The sequence below is a fragment of the Octopus sinensis genome, linkage group LG10 (assembly GCF_006345805.1).
Source record: "Octopus sinensis linkage group LG10, ASM634580v1, whole genome shotgun sequence".
In the NCBI taxonomy this organism is placed as follows: Eukaryota; Metazoa; Mollusca; class Cephalopoda; order Octopoda; family Octopodidae; genus Octopus; species Octopus sinensis.
The window spans coordinates 90,097,685-90,122,300 of record NC_043006.1 but is presented as its reverse complement, the minus strand read 5'-3'; the positions used below and the strand labels follow the sequence as shown (position 1 = coordinate 90,122,300).

General features: G+C 35.9%; 1 protein-coding gene across 1 annotated transcript in view; it reads left to right on the top strand.

Annotated features, from left to right (window-relative positions):
- Positions 1-22,201, top strand: part of LOC115216641 (THUMP domain-containing protein 3-like) — a 491,513-nt gene extending 469,312 nt beyond the window's left edge. Inside the window, exons 3-4 of the mRNA XM_029786127.2 lie at positions 14,379-15,046; positions 22,129-22,201. Of these exons, the coding sequence (XP_029641987.2) occupies positions 14,379-15,046; positions 22,129-22,201 (741 nt within the window). The remainder of the gene's footprint in view (positions 1-14,378; positions 15,047-22,128) is intronic.
- Positions 22,202-24,616: the final 2,415 nt, after the last annotated feature.

The following is a 24,616-nucleotide window of genomic DNA, read 5'->3' as shown; positions in this document are numbered from 1 at the left end:
CTTGTCCTGCCTGGTCTTCTCACGTACAGAATATTTCAGAAGGTCTCGGTCTCTGGTCATTTCCTCAGTGAGGCCTAAAGTTCGAAGGTCGTGCTTCACCACCTCGTCCCAGGTTTTCCTGGGTCTACCTCTTCCACGGGTTCCCTCAACTGCTAGGGATTGGCACTTTCTCACACACCTATCTTCATCCATTCTCGCCACATGACCATACCAGCGCAATCGTCTCTCTTGCACACCACAACTGATGCTTCTTAGGTACAACATTTCTCTCAAGGTGCTAACGCTCTGTCGAGTATGTACACTGACATTACACATCCATCGGAGCATACTGGCTTCATTCCTCACGAGCTTACGCATGTCCTCAGCAGTCACGGCCCATGTTTCGCTGCCATGTAGCATGGCTGTTCGTACACACGCATCATACAGTCTGCATTTTACTCTGAGCGAGAGGCCTTTACTCACCAGCAGAGGTAAGAGCTCCCTAAACTTTGCCCAGGCTATTCTTATTCTAGCAGTTACACTTTCAGCGCACCCACCCCCACTACTGACTTGGTCACCTAGATAACGGAAGCTATCAACTACTTCTAGTTTTTCCCCCTGGAAAGTTTCGGAAGTTGTTTTCTGCAGATTTTCGGAGGTTAATGCTCCCGAGCATCTGCCACATACAAAAACTATCTTCCCAGTTAGCCTACCTTTGACATTGCTGCACCTCTTATGTGTCCATAGCTTACACTGGGTACATCTTATAGAGTTTCTACCTACACCTTTTCTACAGATCGAGCAGGGCCATCTTCCTGAAGATATTTGTGGATTGTCTACCTTTCTACTTATTAGTACTTTGGTTTTAGCTAGGTTGACTCTAAGGCCCCTTGATTCTAAACCCTCCTTCCACACCTGGAACTTCTCCTCCAGTTCTGATAGTGACTCAGCAATAAGAGCAAGGTCGTCAGCGTAGAGGAGCTCCCAGGGACAGCCTGTCTTGAATTCCTCCGTAATTGCCTGGAGTACTATGATAAATAGGAGGGGGCTGAGTACTGAACCCTGGTGGACCCCAACCTCTACTTTGAATTCTTCTGTGTACATGTTGCCAACCCTAACTTTACTTACGGCATCTCTGTACATGGCTTGCACAGTCCTCACCAGCCATTCATCTATCCCTAGTTTCCTCATTGACCACCAGATAAGGGATCGGGGGACCCTATCAAAAGCTTTCTCCATGTCAACGAAAGCCAGGTACAGGGGCTTATATATATATATATATATATATTATAGTCAAATTGAAACATTAAAAATAACTATAACAAATAACAGAAGGACAAGCACATGGAATGTATTATTAGCTTGGTAAAAAGAGAGAGTTTTTGACATTTTGAGCATAGCTCTTTGTGAGAATGGAACATGGAAAAGTCCATAGAAGGAAAAATATCATGAACAGCCCATGTGTGTAGTTAATCATCATCATTATCATTATATGTCCATTGTCCATGCTGGTATAGGTTGGACTGTTTGAACAGGGCTGATAAGCTGAGGGGTTGCACCAGACTCTAGTTTCATTTTGCATTGTTTCTACAACTGGATGCCCTTCCTAATGCCAACCACTCTGACAGTGTAATGAGTGCTTTTATGTGCCACTGGCACAGGTGCCATTTATGTGACACTTGTATATACATATACTACATATGTGAGAAATTCTGTCTGTGGGTGTATAAGTGGAGTTGCTAGCTAACTCCTCCTACATCTTCTGTTGTGTCTGGGGAGAGTAATTTTCGTTTTGTTCCTTAGAATTTAACACACTCAGTGGTAAAATGTCCACTTATTACTTATTTTTATTTTCCTAAAATTTTCTTTGCATCTTGCAACCTTTTCAATAGTCTTGACTCTGTCCATTATTTACATTGCGTTCCTTTTTGTTTGTATGCATGTGTGTGGATCAGTGTGTGTGTGTGCTTTTGCATGCATGCATATATGTATGCGTGTGTATGTATATATGTGTGTGTATACATATGCATGTGTGTGCATCTGTATGTATGTATTCTGCACATTCATGTGCTTGCATGTCTGTGTTTGTGTCTTTTTTATGTATGTGTGTGTCCATGTGTTTGTATATGTATGCACTCTGTCTCCTTGTATGTGCATGTCTGAGTGTGTGTGTGTGTGTTTTGCAACTATATACCATGTTTGTATGTATGCATGTGAGGTTAATATTCTCTGGGAATGCACAAAAGCCCTTTTCAGAGTTATTTACTTTGAATTGCTATTATCTCGTATCTGATTAGCCTGTTATAACATAACATGCTTCACGATTTTAGTATACATACCTTATTAGTATTTCCTCCTATGTTCTATATACTCTGGGAATGCATTAAAGCCATTTTGGGGGCTACTTTATTTGAATTCTTACTATTGGGTAACTAATTTCATGTTATTACATAAATGACTTCACAATTTGGGTATTCATAACTTATTAGAAAGTTCTAAAAACAAGTTCAGTATTCTCTGTAAATGCACAAAAACCGTTTTAAGGGCTACATACTTTGTATTGTTGTTATTGGATTGGTGAAACAATTATGAGAACGGAACCAAGGGATTAGCCCCACTTTCCTGGGAATTACTGGGTACATCAGCTAATATATATATATTTATATATGTGAGAAATTAAAGTAAACACCTTTATGGTTGTTTGGAACCCTGTATTTGGTGTTACAAGTCCATATGAATGCTTAACCAAAATTGATTATCAGGAAACACTTTATTGCATTAGGTTAACAAGAACTAATGTTAATATATAATAATTTGATTCTAATAGCTCATTCTAAGAATCCTTTTTTTCCTTTTAATCATGTCTGGAATCTTATGTTGTTCCTGTTTGAATATTTAGTGATTATTTCATCCCTTTTGAAATTATGCCATTTAAAGAATAAAAAACAAATGAACCAGGTTAATGCTATATTCTGTTCTTTATATTTATAAATATGCTTGTGTAGCAACTTCATATTTTCACTCTGTAAAAGTTAGCCTCCGTTTAAGACTGGAAGCTATATTATTAATGGAAAGAATGTGGCAATTCCATAAAGCATTATATAAACTGCTTGACATAGTTTTCATAAGGGGTAGAATCAGTTAAAGACTGACATTTATAAAACTGAAGATGTAAGAAATAAAATAGTGAAAACAAAGATAAAATCAAGAAAATTGGATCTTTATATTTTTCTAATTTCAAAATTTGCCAAATTTTTAATTTTGTTTTCCACAATTTTCTTAATTTGTTTTTTTTTTTTCACATTCAAAACATTGTCAAGCTGAATAATCTGCTGTTAATATTGTATCATAAATATTTAATTACAATCAAAAGTTTTCTTTAATTTTCTTTTTTTTTTTGCTTTGTTTCGTTTTGTGATTTTAGTTTTTCTAACTGTTCATTGTTGTATTAAACCAATTTGCATCTTGTTATAAAGTGTCAATAGGAAATGTATTCTATTGAAAAATAGAAACAGGATTTGGTTGTTACATAATCCCTCAAAAATGTAGATGCATATTTGCTAGAATAGATAACTTTTAAGGAAAAAATCTTTCTACAAGGACTAATGCAAGATTTCTTTTAGGGAAGGGTGGTCACATGGTCATGGCTGGGTGGTTAAGAAGTTTTTCTTTTTTTTTGCAATTATGTGGTTCATCAATATTTAAAACAGCCTTATATTGCAATATTTGTAGAATGTACCCCTGTCTGTTCTTGCAGTAATCTGCCAATATCTTTCTAAAAAGTGTTGTGTATCTTTTTAGTGGAACCAATTACATGATGAATAAAAGCTTTAAATCCCATCATGTTTTAATTTGAACAGAGATAATCCCTGTAATTCTTTAGATTTGCACAACAGTGTAATCATTTGGTCTTACTACACTGATAATTAGTAGACTTATTAACATTTGTTGTCATGGAATATTATGTTAGCTTCATTATGCGCTGCTTTAGTTGATGATTTGCTTGTAGCCCAAAGTCCCTTCATTATTTTCCAAGAAGCTCACATGAGTACCACAAATCTCTTTTTCTTGCAACACTTAAAATTGGTTCCTGAAGCAAATGTAGAGCTGATTCACTATGTTATTAAATTGTCAACTATATTTTGCTGGGGCTAAACATCCGAATACATTAGGGTTTATTGCTTCTGAAAATACACGATACAAGGGACATTATGCATGTATAGTGAGGGAATTTTCCAATATTCCTTGCAGTATGTCTCAGTGTTTCTTTGTACAGTAATGTTACAAAACTGTACCTGAAATTCAGGCTGGTTTTGTTCATCTTGATCGGAACTAGCTTTTGTATTTATAAGATCATTCATTTTGCAAATGTATCTTGTCCATATAAAAAACATACCTTTATAGTTTTACTCTTTGGTCATTTTATCTACCATCAGTATATCTGTTTTTTGTTGCTGTCTTCTGTTCAGATTTTAGTGTTTCAAAATCTAATCCAATTTTCTTGGGAGAATTTTGTTGTTATGGTGATATTCGATTTACTATCTTTTGTAGGATCATAGTCAACAAGGAGGACAAGTAGCTGGCTTTCTTGTGAGTTTGAAATGTAGCGGGCAATGCTAATATAAACAAATAAAATCCAAAGCCAAATTCTATAGAAACTAGTAATGGCTGGCAACAATAAAAATCTGTATTCTTGGAACTACAATAAGCATTTTTAAAAAATGTTCTCCCTTTAACAAAGGACTTTCCTTGAAATATCCAAATTCCTTTCTTCCAATGGAATGACATACAAAGTTATTCAAAAGTTGCAAAATGCCCTAAACACTTCCCTGACAATCAATAGTTCCATGTTATTAGAGATGTGATATTAGTTTAGAAGATCTCTTATGCCATGGTCTGCAGACTCCAAATTCATGATGTTCCAGTGAAATTCTACAAAAACAATTTCTGGCTTGCATTACATTCCCATACACACCATTCTATCTGCATTTATACCCAAATATTTATTAAAAAGTTTCATTCTGATTGTCTGTTCCATTTACCATTTTATTCTGCCTTCCATTCTCTCCACCAAGTTTCAAATCATCATCTTGCCAGTCTCTGTCATTGCATTATCACCTTCCTGTGTTTTCAATGCATTCTTCACCATCATAATCATCATCATCATTGCCTAGTGGTTAAGAAGTTAGATTCATAATCCTGATGGCCCAAGTTCACTCTTACTGCATGGTTCCATCAACAAGTGTCTTTTTACCTTGGATTAACGCAAGCTTTGTAAGTAAGACTGATTCGATAGAAACTGTTGGGAAGCCCACTGAATGGACTCTATCTGCGATGCTAATTGTCAGCTTTGTCACACACCTTACAACAGGGCCTTAATGGGGAAATAAACCTTCAAGTGACTTTCTTAATTACATAGCCTTGCCTAATTGAATAAATTCATTAATTACAGATTTCCAATGATCCAATGAAGGATTGTATTTTCAACAGAGAAATTGACAGCAGTTTGGAGCCTGTTGGATGGGATGAGTAAAGTAAATGACGTCTTTCTGATTCTCTTCACAGTTGTTCTGTCGAATTACAGCCAAAGAAAAGCCATTTGTCATTGTTGTTGATCCATAGAAAATTACATGCAGGAGATAAAAAAAAATGTCTTTGGCTGAAGCTGATACAAGCAGAGTGGAAACTATAAATTTTATTTATTTATTTATTATTATTGTTGTTGTTGTTGCCTTTGCACAGCTTCTAACACTGGAAATGTACTACAGTGTCAGCGGTTCACTACCAGTGAACTAAGGTAACACCTCTTATTTTTCAAGTACCTTCCGGAGTATTCGAGCTTTTCCAAGCAGTGCTCTTTTCTGAAAGTGCTCCACCCTTATTCCATCCTCTATTTGTTCCACATACCTCTCGAGATTTTTGCTCGCTATTCCCAGAGCTTCGGCAATTATTGGTATCACTACCACCTTTCCATCGACCACAACTGCTTAACCTCCCAAGCTAACCTGACATATCTCTCGACTCTTCATTATTATTATTATTATCATTATATGTTTGGTCAACTTGCCTTAGTTTTCTTTTTTGTTTCATATACTTGTGTGCATATCATTGTGTGGATATTTTGTGTTGTATTTCAACATTGTATTCTCCTCAGTGTCTTAGGTCCTTCTGGCCAATAAAAGATGCCACCGTTTCTGTCGATGTTGTTGTTGTAAAAATGGAGGGTTGGCAGGATTGTTAGCCCTGTGGAGAAAGTGCTTAGCAAGATTTCATCTGTCTTCATGCTCTAAATTCAAATATAATTGACTTCTCCCCTCGCGCCAAATTCCAGACACTGTGCCTCCAGTAGAAAGGATTATTATTGAGGTCGTTGCCAGTGCTGCTGGACTGGCTCCTGTGCAGGTGGCACATAAGAAGCACCATTTGAGCGTGGCCATTGCCAGTACCGCCTGACTGGCCCTTGTGCCAACTCTCGGAGTGGTTGGCGTTAGGAAGGGCATCCAGCTGTAGAAACTCTGCCAGATCAGATTGGAGTCTGGCGCAGCCATCTGGTTCGCCAGACCTCAGTCAAATCATCCAACGCATGCTAGCATGGAAAGCAGTTGTTAAACGATGATGATGATGATTATTGCTATAGTTATTGTTATTTTTATTTTTATTAAGGTGGCAACCTGGCAGAATCATCAGCACATTGGACAAAATGCTGAACAGCATGTTGTCAATCTTTACATTCCGAGTTCAAATTCTGCTACGGTCAACTTTGTCTTTTATCACTTTGGAGTTGATAAAATACCAGACGTATACTGGGGTCGATGTAATCAACTAACCCCCCCATTCTCCAAATTGCCGGCCTTGCACCAAAATGGGAAAGGATTACTATTGTTGTTGTTAAGGCAGTGAGCTGGCAGAATCACAACCCACTTCACAAATTGCTTAGCAATATTCTTCTTCTTCTTCTTCTTCTTCTTCTACATTCTAAGTTTACATACCACCCAAAGTTGACTTTTGGCTTTCATCTTTCAGGGTTGATAAAATAAATACCAGTTAAGCATTGGGGTCAGTGTAATTCACTAGACCCTTCCCTCAAAGTTGCTGGCATTGTTCCAATATTATTGTTGTTCTTCTTCTTCCTCTGGTTATTATTATTGTTATTGTTATTAATAGTAATAATAAACCTAGCAGAAGAAAGTGTTGGCAGATTAAGACTGTTGCAGAAATCTTCAAACCCAAGAACTAAAAGGAAACCCAAGAACTAAAAGGAGATAAAACGCTTGGCATTTCATTGAGTTCTGCAAATAAGATAAAACGTTGAAATGGGAAAGAAAGAAGGAAAATATTACAGTCAATAGATTTTCTTCTTCTTCTTCTTCTTCTTCTTCTTCTTCTTCTTCTTCTTCTTCTTCTCCTCCTCCTCCTCCTCCTCCTCCTCCTCCTCCTCCTCCTCCTCTTCCTCCTTCTTCTTCTTCTTCTTTCATCGTTGCTTTGCTAAATAAATTATAGAATGTAGTGAAGAACTGATAAAACTGTTTTGCTAAACTACGAGAATATTAACTCCATATCTTGTATGGAATATAGGAAATTTTAACGAAATGATAGGAAAATGTTTAGATCTTTTATATACATGTATGTGTGTGTGTATATGTATGTGTATAGATATGTACGTAATTTATACTTGTAAATGTGTGTGTGTATAATATATGTATGGACAACTGCATAAAAGAAGCGGTGATTGTAGATGAAAGGTGAAGAGGGAGGAGGCCCAGGAAGACATGGGATGAAGAAGTGAAGATTGACTTTTGGATGTTGAGCATCTCAGAAGAAATGGCAAAAACCAGAGTTAACTGGCGATTTGCTATTTTTGAGGAGTCCTTAAAAAAATCTAGTTTTGTGTCTTCCCTCACATTCATGCACTTTTGTGAGTTTATCTCATCCTCTCTCACTATCCCCCACACCTGCACCCCTGTTCCCATATTCACCCTCTTTACCCCACCATCTTCTCTCCTTTTCCAACAGGGGTAGCCAAGTATCCCCTCTCCAGTAAAACACCTCTCCCTATATCATATACTTGCCTCTCAACACCTGGCATGAAGCCCCTCCCTTAATACTACACGAAAGGGCCTTGTCTAGCAAGTTACTCAGGGACCTGACTAGTGTTGGTGACACAAACAAAAGCACCCAGTACACTGAGTCAAGAGGTTGGCATTAGGAAGGGCTTCAAACTGCAGAAACCCTGTCGAAACAGGCAGTGGAGTTTGACACAGTTCTCTGACCTGCTGGATCCTATCAAATCATTCACAAACTTGCCAGCATAGGATACATGATGACAAATGTGAATGACGATGATAATATATTACACAAATATGTGTATATGTGTATCTCTTCATATATGTGTATTGTGTGTACATATATATGTGTGTATGTATGTCCATATATATGTGTGTATGTATGTCCATATATATGTGTGTATGTATATCCATATGTTTATATGAATCTACATACATTTATTAGTGTGTGTTTTTGTATGTGTGTACATTTCAAATTGACTTCAGTTCCAGAAATAAAAATAAACACCATCCACTTATTAATTCTTTCCAAAATACATTCGCCAACTTTCACCACCGTCCAAAAAGCAATATTTTATTTCTCCACTCTTACTTTCATTACATGTAGCATCACATAATCACTCTTTCATTCAGTGTAACAAGCAAGTTAAAAGAAACAGGATATTGCCAAGAGATCAATTTATATAATTTGTTCATTTCATGATTATATGCTACTACTTTCAACTTATCTGCTTCTCCTCTTGCACTCAACAAATTTTTATCTTTTTACTATTTTACACAATAGGGTATCAGAAAATAAATAAAAAACAAAATTTAATCGGTTTCTATGATGTTTCTAACATCACATAGTGTTACTTAACAATTGAATGCTTTCAATCTCTTTTAACAACATTTTATTGCAAAAACATATAAGAGGATACATCATTGGATAATAAAGATATAATGACAGTTTAAACATTTAAAATAACCAAAATTATTGTAACTTACACAAAAGAGGTGCAGTAGCTGTAGAATTAAAGTGTTAAATTGAAGAACTACCGAATAGGGAGCTCAATGTCCTACTCTGCCCATCAGATTGAATTCAGAATTATTAAAAGAAACAAAAGCCAAACTCATTTGTAAGGTCTGTGTAAGTGATTCAGTATTTCATAACAAGGTTTATATATTTGTACAAATATATTCATGTATGTGAGTGTATATATATATATATATACACACACACACACACACACATTGGATCAGGGTTTCATAGCTATGTTTATCTTTGTATTTGAATCATATTTTAATCACTGTAGATATAAATGGCAGCATGGCTATCTTTGACTGAAGATATCCCTTCACAGCCATGTGGTTCTTGGTTTACTTTCGTGGTACATCACACACACACACGCACGCACACTCACACACACACACACACACATACACATATTGGCATTAGGAAGGACATCCATCCATAGATACCATGTGAAAGCAGACATTGGAGCTTGGTGTATTCCTTGTATTGCGGTTCTTGTCAAACTGTCCAACCCATGCCAGCAGAATAAAGCAGATGTTAAATGATGATGATGATATATATGTGTGTGTATTTGTGTGTGTGTGAAGCATTAAAAGCTTCATTTTGAATGCAAGTTGTTAGAGTCGAGTCCCACTGCTAAGACCCTGTCAACTGGTGTCCCCCACTCTCTTCTATTATAGCCATGGATTGACCAATAGCTGGTAACTGAAAATACTAAAAGATCATCATGAATAATAGGTTTTGTTTGTGTGTGTAAGCAAATCCTTATCAACAATATCGACCATGTTGTTTGCCTGCATTCCGTCAGACAAGCATGTTTTGGTTGATTGTTGTTTGACGGACTGAGGCATTTACTGCTTGGAAATGGGTGTGGGTTGGTGTCAAGAAAAGTCCATGGCCCTAAGAAGTTCTCCTTCAGTGTAGCTGCATCTGACTTATTACGCAAGCATGGAAAAGTCAACATGAAAATGATGGCAATAATGAGGAGGACAATGACAACGGCGATGAAGATGTCCACACATTGTGCTTATCCGAGTGACATGGGCATCGTGTAATTTTGCTCACATCAATGATGTGACAGCAGGAAAGCCAGACTGAACAATAATTACAGGAGAAAGCCTCTTTACAGAGCATGTTTTATGTCTGCCATTCAATCAATAAAATGTTGTACTCTTGGGCAATTTTTAATACTTTTTCCCCACAATCCAGACTCTGTAAATGTCGCTTTTCTGTTCAATTGACAAAGGACTTATTTTGTAAAGCACTATTTTCTCTTCAGAGACACAGTAACAATAACAAAGTTGATTACATAAAACAGATTTATATAAATATATACACACCACATGAATGCACACACACATGCACACACACTCTCTCTCTTTCAGAACAGAATCATAGGATAAATAAAGACATCACTGATTTTGCCATGTCTTTAAATTCTTCAGCATGTTGGTGGTTTTTGTGAGCTAAATTACTTTTAATGTTGTTTAAATTGATCAACTGAGAACAATGTTACAGATTGACACACACACAGCACATTTGATAATCATAAACAAAAGACATGATTGTTTCACCTGTGTCTGTGTGTGTGTGACCCCTTCAGTATAATGTTTTACATATTCAGCAGCAATTTAAATTCACTGTTAGTCAGGCTGTACAAAAGATGAAAGAGTAACATTAGCATTGTTCTCCAGTTTGGGTTTTATGTTGTATAGCTAATTAAATATTCACAGGACCTTGAAAGCTTGTTTGGATAACTGGCGCTCAGAAAACTAGTATTTGATGACTGTGCAGAGTTATGTGTGTGTTTGTGTGTATTATTTATTATGTAATTATATATGTGTGTTTATTATGTACTTGTGTGTGTGTGTCTATTATTAATTTCTGTCAGCTTAGAATATTAACATCTCTAAAGAAAATTAAGAATATGGTATTCTATGAAGGAAGACCTTTATATTGTTTTAGACGTTTACTTGTTACTCTCACCATAGGAAGGGCAGTGAACCAGAGCTTGATCTGTTGGAAACCTGTAACCAGTAATCCTCCTCATCCTCATCATCATCACCACCACCACCATCCTCATCACCATTCTCATCATCGTTTTACATCTGCTTTCCATACTGTCATGGGTTGGATGGGTTATCCTAGTCAGAGTCAGCATATATTAGGGGTTACTTCTAACCTAAATGGTTTGGAGGACCTCAACTTGCTTATGTGTTTCATTTTCCCCAAAATTATAATGTGAAATAACCCCAACCCATATATATAAGGAACCCGTGGAAGAGGTCGACCCAGGAAGACATGGGATGAGGTGGTGAAGCACGACCTTTGAATGTTGGGCCTCACAGGGGCAATGACAAGCGACTGAGACCTTTTGAGATATGCTGTGATTGAGAGGACCTGGCAAGTCAAGTGAGATTGTAGTTGTGGCCAATGCCAGTACTGCCTGACTGGCCCCCATGCTGGTGGCATGTAAAAAGCACCCACTACACTCTCAGAGTAGTTGGTATTAGGAAGGGCATCCAGCTACAGAAACTTTGCCAGATCAGATTGGAACCTGGTGCAGCCTTCTTGCTTGCCAGTCCTCAGTCAAACCATCCAACCCATACGAGCATGGAAAGTGGATGTTAAACGATGTTTCCCTCTGCCAAATCTATTTGTCCCAAGATATCATGCAGTTGAACTGAACCTGAATGGTTGGTTAGCAAGCTTTTCAACCATTTAGCCATACGTGCACGTGTATGTACATGCATGCGTGTTTGTGTAAAAAGTGAGAGAGATAAAGAGATCTGACGACTTAGTAACACAGTTGTGAGATCAAATTTTACAACAACTGTTGCATTTTACTCCCAGGTCAACTACTTAGTTTTGTCTCCTTGCAATATATGGACATCATTTCTGATCTTTGTTTTTTATAAGGAATAACAAAAAAATGCATGTCTAAAAGCAACTGATCTAAAATTATCTAAACACATTAAAAGTTGGAAAATGTTGAAAGATCCCTCTCCACATCACAGCTGACTGCAGTTGCTTTTTCAGGGTTATAAGAAATGGCCCTGTGTCTTTCAAGACTCAGAAATATGGTTTTATTTTTTTATTATTTTCTTAAGGATTAAGTTATTGATGTACTCTGCTTTGTCACACTGCTCTGCCAGGAAGAATTTTCTTCTCCAAATTATTCATATATTCTGAATTTGTTTCATGTAGTTCCTCTAAGAGAAAGCTGGAAACATTAGACCTCTTTTACAGTTCACAGTCTCCATTTATTCTGCTGTATTTTCCATTGTTTTTTTTCATTTCATAACAAGTGTATTGTGCTGCTGTTGTTGTTGTTTCAGTTTTATGTTATGCAAATTTGTGTTTGCAAGTATTAAATCATGACCGTCTGTACTTAAAGTGCATATTTTTGTTTTATAGTAATTTGTTACCTGTTTGTTTTTTTAATTCTGTTTATCTTTGAAGTTATTTTTATACATTCCAAGAGTAGAGGATTTTTTTCCCCCCTATTTCAAAGAAGTTTTTCCACTGCTACTGCCATTTTTGTTTCGGACTCTTTTTTGCTCTTTTAGAAGATAGAGTAGTATTGAAAATCATTGTATACAATAAAAAAAAAAATTCTGGATAAAAAAATTGGTGTTTAAAGCAGATATTAGATTCTTACAACCAATAAAATGTGAACTAAAAGGTATAACAATGGAAGAGTAAGAAGTATCAAGAGCAAACATGCTGGGTATTGGTTGAAGAATTATATTTAACCGATTCCGAAATTGATAGATAAGCAATGAGATTGATTAACATCTGTTAGCACTTCTTTAACTTTTACATGTTTTAGCAGTAAAACACTGTTTATGTTGATATGGGACAAGCAATTTTATTAATGATTGAATCCTTTCCCATTGAGACAAAATCCATGGAATGATCAATTCCCTTGTCTTTAGTGCATTCTCCAAAAAGAAAAAGGTTTTCTTTGAAATCAGACACCAACTTAATTTTTGTTTCAAGCACTTTCTGAACTCAGTAAAAATTGGTTTTATTTTCATTGAAATGATGTTAGGAAAGTTGGACATCACTATCCTCATTATCATTTAGTGTCCATTTGTCCATCTGCATGGGTTGACCAGGGCTGGTAAGCTGAGGGGTTGCACTTGATTCCAGTCTGATTTGGTGTGGTTTCTACAGCTGGATGCCTTTCCTAATGCTAACCACTCCAAGAGTGTAATGGGTGCTTTTACATGCCATTTGCATGACACCAGTATCTGTCACTTGGCTTGACGGATCTTCCTTCTCAAGCACAGCATAATGCCAAAGGCCTCAGCCATTTGTCATTGCTTCTGTGAGGCCTAGCATTCGCTTTTTACATGCCAGTTACATGAAACCAGCCTTGACCACAACTATGGTTTCACTTGACAGATTTTCTCAAGCACATCATATCATTAAAGGTCTCAGTCACTAGTCATTGCCTCTGTGAGGCCCAATGTTTGAAGATCATGCTTCACCACCTTGTCTTCCTGGGTCTCCCTGAGTCTTCTTCTTCCACAGCTTCCTGTGTCTCCCTCTTGTCTTCCTGGGTCTCCCTCTTCCACTGGTAGAGATCGGCACTTCTTCACACAGCTGTCCACATCCATATGCATCACATGACCATGCCAATGCAGTCGTCTCTCTTTGTCCACTACAGCTGATGCCTCTTATGCCCAACTTTTCTCTCAATACTTATTGATATAATATTAATATCAAAATAGAAAAACTGTAAAAGAAGGTCAAAGGGGGGGGGAATGATACATTGTAAAGAATGCGAAACTAGAAAAGCAATAAACTGTAGATTCCAACAAAATGCTGAGGAAACGTGATCAGATGAAGTTTTAGACTGGAAAAATCATTACTAAAAACCAGTGGTACTTAGGCCTCAGATGAATAGCTAAAGGTTTGACTCATCAAATAAAGAAATTACCAATGTCTTTTCATATCTGTTTTTACGGGTTCCCCAATTTTACAATCTTACTTTAGTCTGAAGAATCAACCCCCACCTTCCCTGCAGGAGCAAGAGACTGCTTTTTGGCAATTATAGTAATAATAATAATAATAATAATAGTTCTTAATTTAGGTACAGAGGAGTGGATTACCTGATAGCATTAACCCCCTGCACTTGACTGCATTGCCCCCCCCCCCCCCAAAAAAAAGAATGGAAAGCAAAGTTGGTTTCATCTGTTTCTTGAACTCAGAATGTAAAGAGCTGGAGAGCATTTTTGTCCTAATGATTCTACCAATTTGCCTGACAACAACTATGATGATGCTGATGATGATGATATTTTCTTCTTTTGCAGGAAGGATGCATGAAACAGCTTCAATATTTAGTTGAAAATGTTGATTGGAGAATGGGCATAAAGGTTTGGTCTCAAGTTTATTCGTTTCATTTGCCAATATCTGAGAAGCCAGTTACATATCCTGTTGATTTTGGAAGAGTCATTCCTGCTTCGGCAATCCCACTGAAACCAAAGCAAGAAAAATCTAATAGAAATGATTATGGCAAAAAGAAAAAAAGATGCAAGAGGGAAGAGAATGAAAATACAAATAAGGGAGATGATGCAGCTAAAGTTAGTGAGGAATTGATAGAGTCTGATGTGAATATGGAGGAGAAAGTTGACAAGAGTTCTGCTAATATCACTGCTGAGGTCACTGAAGCAAAACCCACCAAGAAATCAAAAAGGCCTTTTGATCCAACAAAACCAACATTTCGAGTCACTTGTCACAGAAGTGGTGAAAATCACGCCTTCAGCTCAATGATTGCAGCAGCGAATTTTGGTGGCGCAATACAAACTTATTTTGACTGGAATGTTGATATGAAAAATTTCAATATTGAAGTTATTCTGAGAGTTGTTGATGACAGTGTTTCTGTTAGCATTGCTCTTACCAAAGAGAGCTTACACCGGCGCTTAATTACAAATTTCGGACCGACAACTCTTCGTGCGACTACTGCCTATAACATGCTCAGGTAAGAATGATTTTTCATTAGATTTTTGTTCCCAGGAGAAATATTTGATTTAAACTGCCACAATGGAATTGGCACTTTATTACCATCTCTGATACAGCGGAAGGAATTTAAATTAAATCTCCAGCATTTTTTTCTTTCAGATGACTCTGTTGGTTCTCATCCCAAATTATATTGTCTTATTTCATCAGTGTTGTCTTATTTCAAATTCCAGCAAATGGAAAAACCTCTCCACATTCTTCTTTTGTTAATCATAAATTTCTGCTTTAAATTTGTTCAAATACAACTTTGTAAAAAAGTATAAAAACAAAACAAAGCAAAATATTTTTCCAAATAATTTGCTAAGATACGATCAAATAAAAAGTTTTAAAATTCAAAGAATAGAAATCGAATTAGATCCTTGTTGTGGTGTTTGCAGCAGTCATGACTTACTGAGAATATTGCAGAATATGCGAGCATCGTACAAAAGCAAACTTTCAGCTACAACTTGTAAATACGGCAGAATGCAACTTGTTGAGACAATAGTATTTACAAATATTATGCAAACCTCTCTATACTAGAAATAGCTACCAAATCTCCTGTAAAATTCATCCTGCTATCTTTAAAAAACACAGGGTTTATTGGAAAATGTAGTTTCTGGCATACAACAAGTCAGGATGGTCATGACTGGAGTGCTTTTGAATATAAAAGTTTGCTCAATCAAAGCTGAAACAGCTAAAGCGACTTAAAAACACCCTGAACCTAAGAGGGAGCTGCTGCATGGTTGCCTATCTTGCAAGAAATAGCACTCAAATCTCTTCAAAAAGTAGGTTGATATAGTCCTAAGATGTGTCTAAAAAATGATGGAATTGTCAGGGCTGGAATGCCCTTGCTCATAGGTCTGCCCATTCATTGCTGACCTGGAGCTAAATAAGAACAAAAACCAAACTGTTGGTTGAATATATCATGTGTGACATGCTGCAAATCAAGAAAATGATTGTGGACCATGGTCTGCTAATTTTGTCAGCCAAAACAAAAATTTCCATATGGCAAAACATTTAGTTTATTGAATTCTAACTGGACTGTTCTTGTGTATTGTATCTTATGTTTGGTACATGAGTTGAACGAAGAGGCACTGGTATAAATCCAGTCACAAGTCCACCAAAACTAAATTCAATGATAATAAGAATAGAATTGATTTTGTTAACTTAACATTCAATAGCAAACTCTGCAAAGGATACAATATCCTTTACGTGTGTGCATGTGTTTGTATGTGTGTGTGTGTGTGCATATATATATATATATAATATATATATATATATAATATATATATATATATGTATGTATGTATGTACATGTGTGTTTGTGTATATGTGTGTGTATATGTATATGTGCAGACATGACAGTGTGGTGAGAAGATAATGAGGCAAATAAACAAATAGAACTGCTTGGGTTGGATATATAAATGATGCATACATGTAAATAGAGAGAAAAGAAAGACTGAAAATATCAGATGATGAATATTCATGTTGTATGAATTCATGAATATTCATATATTAACAGGGCAAATTTACATAGAGTACAGAATCACCAAAAATTAAGGGGGAAGGTATGGTGTTACAGGTCCAGCTGTTTTGGTGGGGCTCAGAATTACATGATAATTATGGAAGATATAGTTTGCAAAAACTTTAGGATATGCAGCCAGTAATGGAAGCATATAAACATTAGGTACATCCAGCCTCCATCTTCAGGTTTCAGAATGTAAGTTCAAATCATTTGAGTGCTACTAAATGTTTTCTATATTGAGCATCTCTGGGTCTTATCTGTAAACTTTCTCTCACTCTGTCTGTCTCTCTCTCTCTCTCTGTCTCTCTCTTTCTCTATATATATATATTGGAAAATGCGTGAGATCCTGGGTACAGTTGGTTGTATTTGAAAAAGAAAACAAATGACTTCATTGGTAGTTCTAATCAGTTTAATTTATTATTTTTTAATTCATATTATTAAAACATTTTTAATTAAACTGATGCCATTCTTTTTCTATCTTTATAGAAACTACCTAATAAATAAATAAGTACATGAATGAATATTAAACTGATTCTATATAATCTTTCCTTTTTAATGTTGAATATTGATATATATATATACACACACACACACACACATTTTACTGATTTTAGTTATGATATCATTTTTGATAATCCTAAATTTTATCTTTATACAACATAACAATATTGTTTATAAACAGTACCCCATGATAAAATTTCCTCTGTATTAACATCATAGGTTTTATTAGCATCTTGCCCCTTTAACTGGTGATTAACACCATGATTTAGGGTCTTCCCCTCTCCAACCTCCTTTATAGACAGTTACTTTGTACTGAATTTACTAATAATATCTTGACAATATTTATGACCATACCTAGCCATGAGCTGTCAACTCACTCTTGCTCTTCATTCCAAACAGACACAGTCCTCTAGTCTTAGATTTAATTGTTGTTAAAAAGACAAAAAAATTAGAAATGAACTACAATCCCTTTACAAGCTATGATCCCAGTAAGCTTCATGCCTTTCTTGGAAGTGTAGTATATTCTTAGCTACAATAGTGACAACATGGATTTCTTCCATCTTCTTGCTCTGTTTAAGTATTTGAGTAAAATTATATTAACTTGTTAAAATTATGTTTATTTGTGCAACTGATGATGGTCCTGCATTTAAATTGAAGTAATGATTGCACTGCTCAATTAAATGGAGCCACTTGAAATGGTCATACTGCATCACTTCATGATATCCTGTTGCTTATTTTGATATGTATGTATGTATGTATGTATGTATGTATGTGCGTATGTATGTATGTATGTGCGTATGTATGTATGTAAGTATGTATGTATGTATGTATGTATGTATGTGCGTATGTATGTATGTATGTATGAGTTCACCTACAGATGCAATGCTTGGACACATCGTTAGTGTTGTGTCATGGAGTCAGTGGGTGTCACTGACCTTACAACATATATCTTCCCCCCTCCCCGCGACTCAACTCAGATTCATCTAACTTAACCTTGTGTCCAGACAGCATACCACTGACCCCACAAATCCCCTCTTTTCAGCCAGACCCATCAACAACCTCTCTTTATGAGTTCACATTTAAATATTCATATCCTTCTGGCTGTCCTTTGCATAATAAATGTTTAACTAGTAATATTGTTTTATAGTAATTACTACTAACAGACTACGTTTACATAGGTGCAACTGGCACTGACGTTAAGGTCTGCTTACATAACCATCTTCAAATTTTTAAAGCTGAGGGTGAGACAAGGAACACATCATTATTTCTAAAAGACTGGGAATTAAAGCAGAAACATTTAGATTGCTCAGAAGCTTACTTTATTGTACATCTGGCCATCTACGGGATCTAATACTGTGTATTGCTGAAATTAAGGCCATTGAGGAGTGTAAAAGTAATATAATAAAGAAAATCAATGAAGTGATTATGTGATGTAGAAAGAGACTCAAGGAAACTTCCTTCTGTAACAAATTCTGATGGCTCATTAAGTTAATTTAAACAACTAATTATCTTCTCTTCTTAATTTTCTCATGGGATTTATTACTTTTTACTTAGCATTTCATGTGTGGATCCTTATTTTCTTACAACTAAACGACTTATGCCATTTCGTCAACTCTGACATATATTTCATTTTCCTTCAGGTTTTTTTGTTACTTTTCATCGTATTTTGATTATTATTATTTTCTCATCTACATTTTTCATATTTTTCGTGATTTGTTTTAAATATATGGACCTGTGTGTGTGTATATAGATAGATAGCTAGTGTGTTTATCCATATGCATATATGTATATTGATCTGTGTATGTATATGTGCATATATACATGTGTGTGTGTGTGTGTGTGTGTGTATCTATATATTTGCTGGTAACAGAAATATTGTAGAAAACATTTTCCTTTCATATGTTTGTCCATTATCAATGTATGTATGTGATTTCAAGGGTATATATATACCTTGTGTATACACATTATATTTATGTACCTTACAGTATACACTTACTTAATGGTGGTTTTCCCAATTGTCATTCTTTAAATGTTTTCAATTAAATCTGTTAACCCATTTCCTCAGTATAAATACTTCATTGGATAATCTTTCACTTGGCCAACTCTTTCTAATCTTTTTGGTTTATATTTCTCCTTCAACAATTTCTTATTAATTTCATTTGATGAATTTACTTGTGTGAACAGTCTACAGTTTTGTATGTGGTTCTGAATTACCAAAACAGTAACTAAATTTCAGTTTATATATTTGCTTGCATGTATGTGTGTATGTACACACACACACACACAGGGGTTGAACAAAATGATGGAAACATCTTAAAATTTCAAACAAATTTATTTTAATATGGAGTACAACCACTTTGGCAGCAATTACAGCCTGAATTCTATGAGGTATGGACTCATACAGAGTTTGAATTGTTTCCAAAGGAATTTTTGTCCATTCTTCAGCTAAAACAGTCTTGTAGTGATGATGGTGGAGGATATCAATTCCTTACTTGGTTTTCTAAAATGCACCATAAATGTTCAATAACAGTTTTTGTGGAAACTGGGTTCTCGAGGTAGTCATTAAACTCTGCAGTAATTTTGGGAGCTGTACTTTTGCACATCTCATGTCAGAGTCCAACAGTCCCTAAGTGAAAGTTTTGGTTTTCTTCTGGAGTTGTGTTTTGATGAGGAAGTATTATCCCTCTTTCTCAAAGGCTGTCAGGACTATCAAGACAATACTTCTTGATACAACAAACATTTTGGCTGTTTTCATTATGCTATATGAGCACCATCAATTTGACCTCTTTGAAAGTCTGATAGATCTGTCATTTTAATGAAATTTAAATTACCTTTTGCTGATGATATCTGAAAAGAAACAGCAATTTTAGCAAAACATATTAAGCACACTAATAATAAGTAAAAAAACATAAAAATAAACAACCTTTTGGCAGTTTTATAGATATTTCAAAATTATGATGCTATGATGCTAGGTGTTTCCTTTATTTTGTCCAACCCCTGTATATGCATATGTGCATATGCATAAGGGTCTCTATGTATGTATGTATGTCATTCAGTTTTATTTCAAGATTTCTTGCCAATAGAGAAAGAATTGGTTTCTAACCCAGATCCAAGGTGCCTTCATTGAAATTTCAACAGTAATCACTGGATATTTTTGTATGTATGTATACATGCAGATTTGTATGTTTTGTTTTATGTATCTATTCTCATGCATATAGTTGCATATCTAGACATGCTCATATATACTTAAATGATAAACTTCTGGAAAGTTTTACAGATTTTTACAGTTCCAGTGATGGCTTGCGTCTGTAGTCTTCGAATTAGCATTCTCCTTTCTGGTTTTGAGAAGCCTAATTTTTCAAGATTGGTATTTAGGCTGTATGTTACATATCCAAGGGCTCCAGTAATTACAGGTATTAACCTGAACTTGTAATCTGAATAGAGTAACTGCATACTTCTCAATAATTCAGCATAGGTGTTTTCTTTTTCACTGATCTTCAGCTTTATGGTAGCATCTGCTGGGCAGCTAATTTCCACAACTGTACACAGTTTTTTTCCTTTATCCCAAATCATTATATCAGGTCTGCTGTGTTTACATTTTATTGAAGATTTCCCTGGGACATTCCACCAGTATTCTTTTTTATTATAAGTGGCTATGGCTTTCACCATACTGTGGGTTTTTATTTCTTTGCTTTTGGAATTATTATATGTATGTATGTAAGCATGAAATCAAAATCGAAATAAAATTCGATGACTGGCATTTGTGCTAGTGGAGCACTAAGAGCACCATCCAAGCTAGATCGTTGCCAGAGCAGCTGACTGGCTTCCATGTCAGTAGCATGTAAAAAGCACCATACGAGCATGATTGTTACCAGCGTCGCCTTACTGACACTTGTGCCAGTGGCACATGAAAAAATATTTAAGCGAGGTCATTGCCAGTGCTGCTGGTGGCATGTAAAAAATACCATTTGCGTGTGGCCGTTACCACTACCACCTGACTGGCCCTCATGCCAGTGGCATGTAAAAGCACCCACTAGACTCTCAGAGTGGTTGGCTTTAGGAAGGGCATCCAGCTGTAGAAACTCTGCCAGATCAGCTTGGATCCTGGTGCAGCCATCTGGTTCACCAGACCTTAGTCAAATCGTCCAAACCATGCCAGCATGGAAAGTGGACATTAAACAATGATGATGATGTTGTATCTGTCTATCTATCTATCTATCTATCTACACACACACACACACACACACACACACCACCACACACACACACACACACAGACCTTAGTCAAATCGTCCAAACCATGCCAGCATGGAAAGTGGACATTAAACAATGATGATGATGTTGTATCTGTCTATCTATCTATCTATCTATCTACACACACACACACACACACACAGATACACATGCATATATATTAGACATTAGTGACAAAGGCAGTCTTTGTAATGAATATTTATTTTCACATTCAACCTAAATGGGATTGTCATTTTAAATGCCCTACACTCTTGAGGAATCATCTTGTAGAGACAACTAATGCTAAAAATCGCACAATTACCATTTTCAGCTGATGAAATTTTCATCAGCTCTGATGGATGACACTTTTGTATCATGTGATTTCACAGTAAATTTCTGTTTATCAGCAGTAGCTACCCTCAAAACCAGCCAAAGTGATACAGCAAACACTGTATACAGCAAACACTGTATACAGCAAACACTTAAAAAAGCTGGAGTTTTAGGAGTAAACCAAAGCGAGCAGTTACAGTACATACCGATTGCATTAAGTCACTAGGCGAAAATCCTTTGTGTGCGCGCGTGTGTGTGTGTGTAGATGCACGTATGTGTATATATGTATATGCATAGATGTATGCATATGTGTGTGTATATATCAATATAATTACTGACTTGTTTAAATGGAAATTTTCAGTGTTGAATTTATACAACTAACATATTTAAGTGTAAAATAGCAAATATCTTACCTGCTAAATCTCTTCTTGATGCAAATATTCATATTACCTTTTTTTATATTTTTCTTTATACAGGTGTGTATTTTTGTCCAGATTAATATTTGGAGTGTATAATTCTGTATTTTTATGGTTTTTGTGTGGCACCTGATAAATTGCTTTGTGCCAGGGCCAGATCAAATGTCTTTGACACAGCTGTAAATTTTTTGCTAACCTGTATGTAATTATAACAGCCACACCATTTTCTTTTACTGGTCAGTGGTATTACAACCAAGATGTATGAGCAACTGCTTATCTTTTTTCTAACCATGTCCACTGATGTTTCAACTACGATATTTTTCTCCTCTGATTTTACTGATTTGAATGTAAATGCAATTGATTTCTGTTATCTCAGCAGTGGCTTGAATGTGTGGAAGGTATTTCCTTTGACATAATACATGTTTCAGCAATAAAATACTTTACTACTGAAACCTATGTAACATGTATCATCCATTCTTATAACTTGAATATATATATATATATATATATATATATATATAGAGTAATGTAACTCAAGCTTGGTCATTATTTAATAAAATAACTACAAAACCATTTGCATGGTCTCTAAACTTTATCGCCATGAACAACTCTCAACACTTTAGAAGAAACCCAATTTCAACTCTTTACCTCCAATAACACATCCACATTGCCTCACAAAGATTAAGCTTTGTTGCTCACTGATGAGGTGGCACAACAATTGTTGCTATGGAAATCTATTCGAAGCAAGCGATTGAAAGGAATATTTCTCATTCCATGTATGTTGAGTGAATGAATGGGTTTGTCATAATCATCATTGCTTAGTCTCCACCTTCCATGCTGCTGGCATGGGTAAAATGGAAAATCTGTTTTTTGCTGCTATGAGTGATCATGCTTCCTGGTGGTGATTGGAGGTGGGGAGTCACTTGTGTGTTTCAGGGAAATGTACCCTTCTGCTAGAAGTTATCTCAGTTGTGTTTTGGTTGGGTAAGAGAAAGTGTAAGACATAGACAGAGAGTGAGTGCTAGAGATAGATAGTGAGTGAAAAAAAGAAGTTTACCATGTAAATCTTGACAACTTTGTTCTCCCTTCTCTCTCTCTCCCCCCTCACCTTGTTACTTCTACCAGTTGACCTCTCTCTCTCTCTCTGTCAGCTGACATCACTGTCACCTTTCTTACTCTTTCCCACACATTCTTTTGGCATAATTTATTCCACTTTTATATAAATCCTATCATCTTTTTCCAATTACAATGCTTCTATAAATATTTATACATATTGTTTATGCCATAAGAATTTAGAAACTTCAGAACATAATTGAAGTCAATAAAGCCATAAGTGATAGTGTTTTGATATTTGGATTTAAAAAACCCTTTTGATGAAAAAAGGTTAAAGGCTGTCAATGATTTTTTTCTATCTGAACAGATTTTTAACCCAATATTTGCACGCTATTAACAAAAGTTTTATCTACTCCGACTTCAACTGTTAAAAAGGATTTTCACACACGCACACATGCACACACGCACACACTCACACACACACACATACACACGCTGATGTGTTGCATTGTCAGTGAATGCCTTCATTGATTACAGATGGGTAACTCTTCTTGGATCCACAAGTCACCAGACTCCTTATGGTGGTTATAGGAGCAATCACCACATTTGCCATAATGAAATGCCACCACATCTGTAGCTTGTGCTGCACCAAAGGTGTCGCATAGGCAGGAGCAATTACTGATTCTCTGCTCCCTTTGCATGGTTGAAGCCCCTGTTGCGGTGCCATATGGCCAAATTCACACTTTTCCTGCTACTCTTGACAAATTTACTGTAATTTTTTTGTCAGTTTTATTATGACTGTGTGGTTGAGAAGTTTGTTAACTCGTCATATGCTTTTCATTTCAATCCCTCTGCTGTATGCCTATAACAAGCATCTTGTACTATAACTCGAGAATGACGAAAGCCTTGTGAGCAGAACTGATAGACAGAAATTGAAAGAATCTTGTTGTATCTACACACGTATGTGTGTGTGTGTGTGTGTGTTAGAGATACCTGCCTTAGCATTGCATGATAGTTGTAAATAAGTGTTGCCATCATTCAACCATAGTCATTTATTTCCAATCTTCTCTTCAAATATCTCCAGTCATGGGGAAATATTGACTTGTTTTGAAATAAGTGAAGGTCAGCAACAGGAAAGGCATCTGACTGCAGAAAAATTCACCCCAACAAATTCTGTCTGACTTTTTGAAAGCTTCGAAAAGTGGACATTAAAATGATGATGATGATGATGGCTAATCACCCTCTTTCTTTCTCTCTCCCTCTCTTTTTTTTCTGTCTCTCCCTCTCTCTCTCTCTCTCTTTCTCTCTCTCTCTCTCTCTCTATATATATATATATATATAAAGAGAGAGAGAGAGAGAGAAGGAGTGTTTTTTTTTCTGTTACTATCATTGCCTATCACTTAACCTTTAGATGAGGCATTTATTTCTTTTTCTTCAAAAATATAAAACAAATTTTTAAAAATACTATTTTGATTTCAAATTCCATCCATAAAAC